An 8008-nucleotide genomic window follows, 5' to 3' on the forward strand; every position below is an offset into this window, starting at 1 on the left:
ATTATGCCACAGACCATAATGCCAGCAGTACTCCTGCTTTTACATATGATGCCCCAGAAGTGCCCCTCACCCAATGCCCCAGCAGTGCCCCCACACAGTGCCCCAGCAGTGCCCCTCACACACAATGCCCCAGCAGTGCCCCTCACACACAATGCCCCAGCAGTGCCCCTCACACACAATGCCCCCAGTAATGCCCCACACACAATGCCCCCAGTAATGCCTGCAGCTTTGCCAGGTCCCCTGCTCCAGCCAGCTGTACCTCCTCATCCTGCAGCTTTGCCGGGTCACCATCCATGCCTCCTCCTGCAGTTTCGCCAGGTCCCCTCCGCCAGCTGTGCCTCCTCCTCCTGCAGTTCCTGCGCCAGGTCCCCTGCTCCCGCCAGCTGCGTCGCCTCCTCCCGCAGCTTTGCCGGGTCCCAACTCCCCAGCTCCCACCAGACGTGCCTCCTCCTCCCTCAGCCGCGCTGGATCCACTACTCTGCCCTGCCTGCAGCCAATGAAAAATCGGATAGGCGGCACCCGGGGGGACTCCATTACCCTGCCTCCCCCGGCAGCGTTTTCTTTTACTTAAAAAAAAAAATCCTGTGCATGGCTGGCCGGTGGGCAGAGGGCCACTGAGATCAGCTCCGTGGGCCACTCATGGCCCGCGGGCCATGGGTTGAAGACCCCTGGTATAATGGATCTTGAAGCCACAACATCAGCAGTGGAAATGAGCCATAACGAGATATTAAGGTCAGTTATTAAACAGGAAAGAGCAAATAGGGAGAGATAGCGAGTGGGTAAGCATAGCCCTTGATTGGAGACTACAGTGGCATCCCATGCTTTCAGGGAATCAGATACGGTCCAGCGAGGTTCTGACACTAAACTGTGCAGCTTGTTTAGGTGTACATACTAACTCTTAAAAGGGAGAAGTATGGGAGCAACATCTTCCCTAAATCCACCCAAGGATTGGTGCCAGGGACCAGATCTATCACTGATCTGAGCCACTAAGCATGCACATTGGTAGCTTAATAAATCAGACCACCCAAATGTCTAGTCCGGGTCAAACGTTCAGATCCGAGTGGTTTTGACTTTGCAAATATACCACAGAATCAAGGAATGGAGCGACTGATAAACCTGTGAAGGACTTGAATAAGAGATCATCCAAAGCAAGTACATCAGTTTTGGCAGGATTGTCATTTTAAATACAGCTAGTCTACCTAACCTCAAATAAACTCAATGTATGGGAAGACAGCCTTCTCGAATCCCAGGGAAGGATGTGTATGGTATATGCAAGTGGTTCAATAGCAAGAATATACAGTGGCTAAGGAGAGTATCCTTGTCCGTCCCATACGAGATTACAAAAATGTGGCGGTACAATGCTATTGGTACTATAGCATTCGGACAGCTACAAAGTGCAGCTACTGTATATAGAACTACATTCAGAAGGTCCCAGTTAAGGAGATGAAATGCCTTTTCTGGGTCGAGGGAGATAAGTATAAAGTCACAGCTCCCTTTCATGAGTAATGTGGCTAAGCCAAAAACCCTTTGAGTATTATCGGGCGCTTGTCCACTTCATACAAAAGCAGTTCAGAATCAGCCTATATTTCTTGTTTTGTGAATAGTGATAATCTGGGTTTGTAGCATTTCCATGAGAAAAGAACTATAGGCCTTATTCTAGTTCACTCTTTCTTACAAAATCCTTCTTAGATGGACAAAACCATGTGCACTGCAGATGGGGCAGATGTAAAATGTGCAGAGATAATTAGATTTGGCTGAGTTATTTTGTTTCTGTGCAGGGTAAATACTGGCTGCTTTATTTTTACACTGCAATATAGATCTCACTTTGAAGTAAGGCCTCGTACACACCAGAACGATCACGATCGTGCGGCGATCGTGAACCGATTTGCTGTGAACTTCTCGGGAGCGCTCCCCCGGGCCCAGACTCACGATTTGCATAAGATGGTGTATTTTTTACTTACGATCGTCAAACGATCGCGAGTCGTTTGCGATGGTCGTCCGACTGTCGTTTTGGTGCATCGTGTGTGCACAGTGACTGTCGTTTTTGAAATTTAAATAATGGGCAGGACTAGTTGTGGGGTACAAATAACAGCAGCCATTTTAGATCTGTGCATTTGTGCTTTGTGACTAGTGAGGCTTGGTGTATACCTGCTGAACGCTGTACATAGCTGTTTGCTCTGCTTTGTTTTTGCCTGGCATTACAAAGTGTGCTTTTCCTGTGTCCATTATGCAGTCTGCAGTGATGGATTCTTACCAGCAAGATTTTCTGCTTTCCTATGCTGTGCTCAGGGTGAGGCAGCTGAGGGCCCAGCGTAGAAGAGCTAGGTCATGCTGGACCAAGCAGTGGCTGCTGAGCCGTCAGGCTCGTTCTCACATGCCACTGCTCCTGGAAATTCGTGAGAATAATCCCAATGATTATAGGAATTTCTTACGTTTGGATGATGCCACCTTCCATGAGTTGCTGCGTCTCGTCACCCCCCACATCCAGAAGCAAGATACCAAGTATCGCATGGCTATACCTGCTGAGGAGCGGCTGGTGGTGACCCTGAGGTTTCTGGCTACAGGACGGTCTCTGGCTGACCTGAAGTTTGGATCCCTCATCTCCCCGCAAGCTTTGGGCCTCATCATCCCCGAGACCTGCAAAGCAATCGTGAAGGTACTGCAGCACGAGTATTGCAAGGTAAGGAAAAATACACCACACACTTGTAGTGAAAACATATAATGTTTTATTAAAATAAATCAAACTTTGACATCCACACATTTTTAGTTTTCCTTTTTTTTGGATTAAATACAAATGGTACAAAAATAGAACCCATTGATACGCATAACTGCAAACTGTTCCAAAGTGCAATAACATGTCCAAAAATATATAAAACATTTCACTTTTCTGCCTTGAGGTACGGAGCAGTAGAACACACAGTGCTTGTGGCGCAGATAATCAAAGTACCTTCATGCACACGCGGTGCATAGTGCAGAAGCAGTGGTCCCGGCCCCATTGCTCCGCACCATGCGCCACGTGAGCATGGGCTTTATCTGCGCCACAAGCATCATGTGTCATACTGCTCCATGCATGTGCAAATGGCAAAAGTGTCATTTTAGAAACATTAGGTACGCATAATATAAAAATAGACCAAAGTGCTATAACAAGTCAAAAATTTTGTAACAAACTGAGCTTTAAAACCTACTGCCGCACTCACTAGAGGTACGGAGCAGTAGAACACACAGTGCTTGTGGCGCAGATAATCAAAGTACCTTCATGCACACGCGGTGCATAGTGCAGAAGCAGTGGTCCCGGCCCCATTGCTCCACACCATGCGCCACGTGTGCATGGGCTTTATCTGCGCCACAAGCATCATGTGTCATACTGCTCCATGCATGTGCAAATGGCAAAAGTGTCATTTTAGAAACATCAGGTACGCATAATATAAAAATAGACCAAAGTGCTATAACAAGTCAAAAATTTTGTAACAAACTGAGCTTTAAAACCTACTGCCGCACTCACTAGAGGTACGGAGCAGTAGAACACACAGTGCTTGTGGCGCAGATAATCAAAGTACCTTCATGCACACGCGGTGCATAGTGCAGAAGCAGTGGTCCCGGCCCCATTGCTCCACACCATGCGCCACGTGTGCATGGGCTTTATCTGCGCCTCATGCATCATGTGTCATACTGCTCCATACCAACAGGGCAAGAATTGGTTTTACAATTCACGTAAAACCGGAGGGTCCTGCTCTCCTGTGAAATCAGGCAATAATGAGGTGTACAGGTGGGTATAGCGGGCTGGAGTTGAAGGTTGTGCGGAGGATGCTTGGACAGGTGGAGATTGATTTGGCAAAGTGGAAGGGACTGGTAAGGGTGCTGGGGGAGTAGGCCCTGGTGGTTGTTGGCAAGGAAGAAGGCCAGCTATGTTGCATTCAAATGTAAGGCGGTCTAAACGGCCAAAAAACAATAGCTCGCTGCTTATGCGTTCAAAGGCCATTTGCTGGGTTGGACTCAGCTGGCGTAAGCCGTCAGACAAATATTTCCCGAAAGCATTAAATCGGTCGGGAGGCCTACGTAGAACCTGTTCGGCCCGTATCAGTAATTCCTCCTCTGGGTTGTCTATTTTCTTTTCCTTGCGGCGCGATTTTTTACAGGCCTGTTGTGGCGGTGTGGGTGTAGTGGATATTCCTTGCGATGTTCCTGGAGACTCCGACAATCCAGACAGGTCCAGGGTCGGTGAATGTTCTGTCTCTGCACTGTGTTGCTGTGGAAACAAATACAAAGTTCAATTTATTAATCAAGTTTATTTATTATTTCTACAGTTCCCTACCAGCGTGAAGGATTGGCAAAACATCGCTGCAGAGTTTGAAGAGACATGGAATTTCCCAAATTGTGGAGGAGCCATTGATGGCAAACACGTCCGCATCAACCAGCCTGCACAGAGTGGTTCCTACTACTTCAATTACAAGGGATACTTTAGTATCGTTCTAATGGCTGTGGTTAATGCGAACTACGAGTTCATCTTCCTGGATGTTGGCAGGAATGGGCGTGCTTCGGATGGTGGAACTTTGAAGGATACCAAGTTCTACCAGAGGCTCACCTCCAACACTCTTCACTTGCCGTCGGTCCAGGAAACCAAACATGGGCTCAATTTTGTGTTCGTGGCAGACGAGGCATTTGCCCTTCATGAGCACATCATGAAGCCATATGCCAAAAGGGGCCTGGACCACGACAAAAGAATTTTCAACTACAGGCTTTCCAGGGCACGGCGGCTTGTGGAGAGTGCGTTTGGTATCCTGGCAAGCCGTTTCCGCATTTTCCATACTGCCATCAACCTGAGGGTGGACAAAATAGACTGGGTCGTCATGGCGTGCTGTGTCCTGCACAATTTACTGCGCCGCAAGGAAAGACCACAAAGGCCTACAGGCCCAGCACCACCAGAGGTCCCAGAGGAGCCAAAGGAGGTAGTGCAGATATCCTCTGTGGAAACGCCGGCGCAACAGTATAGGGGGACTACACGCGCCATGCAGGTTAGAGACCAGTACAAGGACTATTTTAATGGAGTGGGTGCTGTCCATTGGCAGGAGAACCACATTTAAAGACATGTGTGGACTGAACCTATTCTCCGGGCCCAAAAAAATAATGAGGAAGGACATGTGTCAATACCGGGTCTGTACTTACCGACAATGGTTGGGAACTTTCATCCACAGTCTGCAACACCTCATCCCCCTCACTCTCCACCATGAGGTACAGTCCGGTCCTCTGTGCCTCCTGACTCAGGGTGAAGGTTAAGAGATTGTAGTACCACAAGGAGGTCTCATACACGTCGCCGGCTCCGGCACCAGATCTCTTGGTGGTCTGCATTTTCTTATGCTCTTTTAGGAACACAGTGCGGAGATTTTGGATTTTTTTCCGCACCCACTCCGCATTGGCTTCAGGGTGATATGAACGGCTGAAATTGGCCAACTCATCCAGGGCATTTGCTCTTTTAATTTTGTTACTGTAGTCTTTGGACTTCGTCTTCCAAAGACATTCGTACTCCCTGTATTTGTCGATAAATGCTTCGACGAAGTCACGCTCCTTTGCCAGAGCCTGAGACATGTCTATAAGAAAATAGATAAAAAAAATTATTAAATGATTATAGTTTATATATTGTTAAGACACTTTTATTTCAGGTTCACTTTTGTTAATATCACAATAAAGTTTTAAGTTTCACCAACCAGTTTCCTTTTTATTGTAAACAAGGTGATAGTGTACACAGCTTCATCTATTCCAGTGTTGGCCAACCTTGACACTCCTGCTTTAGTTGAACTACACATTCCAGCATGACCTGCTGTGGTTTTGCTATTTACCATTTACACACAGAGATATATCACTGCACTGCATTGGTGGGCATCAAATGCAAAGGGGGGTAATTGGTGCGCAGCTAATGCATTGGTGGGCAGCTAATGCATTGGTGGGCAGCGGTGGGCAGCTAATGCATTGGTGGCCAGCTAATGCATTGGTGGGCAGCTAATGCATTGGTGGGCAGTGGTGGGCAGCTAATGCATTGGTGGGCAGCTAATGCATTGGTGGGTAGGGAAGGTCCAAATACCTGTCTTCAATTTGGCTGTGCTCCAGGATCCTCCGTCACTGCTATCCTGTACCATCCACGAGTCTCACAAAATGGCTGCGGAGGGGGTGACACACACAGATATATCACTGCACTGCATTGGTGGGCATCAAATGCACTGGGGGGTAATTGGTGCGCAGCTAATGCATTGGTGGGCAGCTAATGAATTGGTGGGCATTGGTGGGCAGCTAATGCATTGGTGGGCATTGGTGGGCAGCTAATGCATTGGTGGGCAGTGGTGGGCAGCTAATGCATTGGTGGGCATTGGTGGGCAGCTAATGCATTGGTGGCCAGCGGTGGGCAGCTAATGCATTGGTGGCCAGCGGTGGGCAGCTAATGCATTGGTGGGTAGCTAATGCATTGGTGGGCAGCGGTGGGCAGCTAATGCATTGGTGGGTAGCTAATGCATTGGTGGGTAGGGAAGGTCCAAATACCTGTCTTCAATTTGGCTGTGCTCCAGGATCCTCCGTCACTGCTATCCTGTACCATCCACGAGTCTCACAAAATGGCTGCGGAGGGAGTGACCAGGAAATGAGTATAAACAAGCAGGATCTGACGACGGTCTGACGAGGCAAGTGCACACGATCATCTCGCAATCTGCATACAATCAGCCCCCAATCTGAGGTCGGATTGACAGATCTTTACTGCAGTAGGTAGGATCTTCAATCCGACCTACGACCGGCGGGTACGCGCATCGGATCGGAATTGTGGGCTTAAAACAAAAGATTTTGCACCAATCTATAGCAAACGCTCGTACGACCCATCGAAATCGGAGATTTTTATGCCAAATCGTCCTGGTGTGTACGGCCCCTAAAACCCCACCCAAATCTAATTCTCTCTGCACAAGTAACATCTGCCCCACCTGCAGTGCACATGGTTTTGTCCATTTAAGAAGGATTTTGTCAGAAAGAGTGAACTAGAATAAGGCCCTATGTTTGGTGGCATAAATAAAAAAAATACAAATAAAATATGGTGGGAAGTTCCTCTGCAGATATTTTTTATAAATGGAGTTGGTAAATCCATCCAGAACAGGTGCCTTCAATGTAATTAGAGATTTGAGAACTTTATCAATTCCTCCATCACTTTAAGGGGCATTAAGGGATTCTAATCTTCCACTGAGTAAAGTCATCCCATCTGGGGACCATATTGTTTGATTCTGTTCCTACAATGTCAAATACAGAGTTTGCTAGCCAGAAATTGGCAGGATTTATTGCCCAAAGTATAACATTTCTGTTATAGTTTAGTATATACAGACTGAATTCAAGTGAGAAACAATTTATGGAGCGGGTTCCTAATAAAACCCAATATCCATCTAAGCATGGGGGAAGGTTGGGTTATATTTAACGATTAACTTGCTGAGGGCGCTCCTCCAGGTAGCCTCTGTAGTCTACACCCTGTCTAAATAACTATACCAAGTAAAACTGCTGTAAGAGCACACCAAAACATAGGAATTTATATATCAAGGAAGAATTAGACACCATATAAGCGGTGCCGGATATCCCACTAGGCATGTGAGGCATGGGCCTATGGGTGGCACCCAAGGGTGTAACTACCATAGGTGCAAGGGGTGCAGCTGCTATGGGGCCCAGAGCTGAAGGGGGCCCATCTTTACTGTTTAAGTAACACACATTTAACACCATCAGTTGCTAAATAGGGGGCCCTTGAAAAATTTTGCTATGGGGCCTACGAATCTCGAGTTACGCCTCTGGCGGCACCTGCAAGCAGTGGTGTGATTTTTTTTTTTGTCCTTTTAAAAATACTGTCACCACGTGGGAAGTTTCCCCCTTGAGCTGTGCCTGCAGCATCTGTGAATTAGCGCTCAGGATCAAGTGCTGCCTGGTAGGCGACAGGTTCCAGGGACCAGGAGAGAGAGGAGCAGTGGCAGGTGCCAGGACCACAAGAGGAGCAAAAGCA

The 8008-nt window shown here is 47.7% G+C and overlaps 1 protein-coding gene across 1 annotated transcript; it reads right to left on the bottom strand.

Annotated features, from left to right (window-relative positions):
* Positions 1–3503: 3503 nt before the first annotated feature.
* LOC146008318 (uncharacterized) lies at positions 3504–6863 on the bottom strand. The gene is made up of 4 exons (XM_083147497.1): positions 6529–6863; positions 6077–6151; positions 5164–5585; positions 3504–4246 (listed from the first exon to the last, which is right to left on the bottom strand). Exons 2-4 carry the CDS (start codon positions 6129–6131, stop codon positions 3701–3703), a joined length of 1023 nt encoding a protein of 340 aa, XP_083003623.1. The 5' UTR covers positions 6132–6151; positions 6529–6863; the 3' UTR covers positions 3504–3700.
* Between the last annotated feature and the right edge of the window lie 1145 nt (positions 6864–8008).

The sequence above is a fragment of the Crinia signifera genome, chromosome 6 (genome assembly GCF_055691185.1).
Source record: "Crinia signifera chromosome 6, ASM5569118v1, whole genome shotgun sequence".
Classification (NCBI taxonomy): Eukaryota; Metazoa; Chordata; class Amphibia; order Anura; family Myobatrachidae; genus Crinia; species Crinia signifera.

Excerpts from the sequence above, each read along its gene's own strand:
- LOC146008318 (XM_083147497.1), bottom strand. The coding sequence starts at position 6,131 with ATGGTACAGGATAGCAGTGACGGAGGATCCTGGAGCACAGCCAAATTG. Across the intron at positions 5,586-6,076 it reads CACAGCCAAATTGAAGACAG|ACATGTCTCAGGCTCTGGCA; the intron begins GTATTTGGACCT and ends ATTTTCTTATAG. Across the intron at positions 4,247-5,163 it reads AAAGTTCCCAACCATTGTCG|CAACACAGTGCAGAGACAGA; the intron begins GTAAGTACAGAC and ends TTGTTTCCACAG.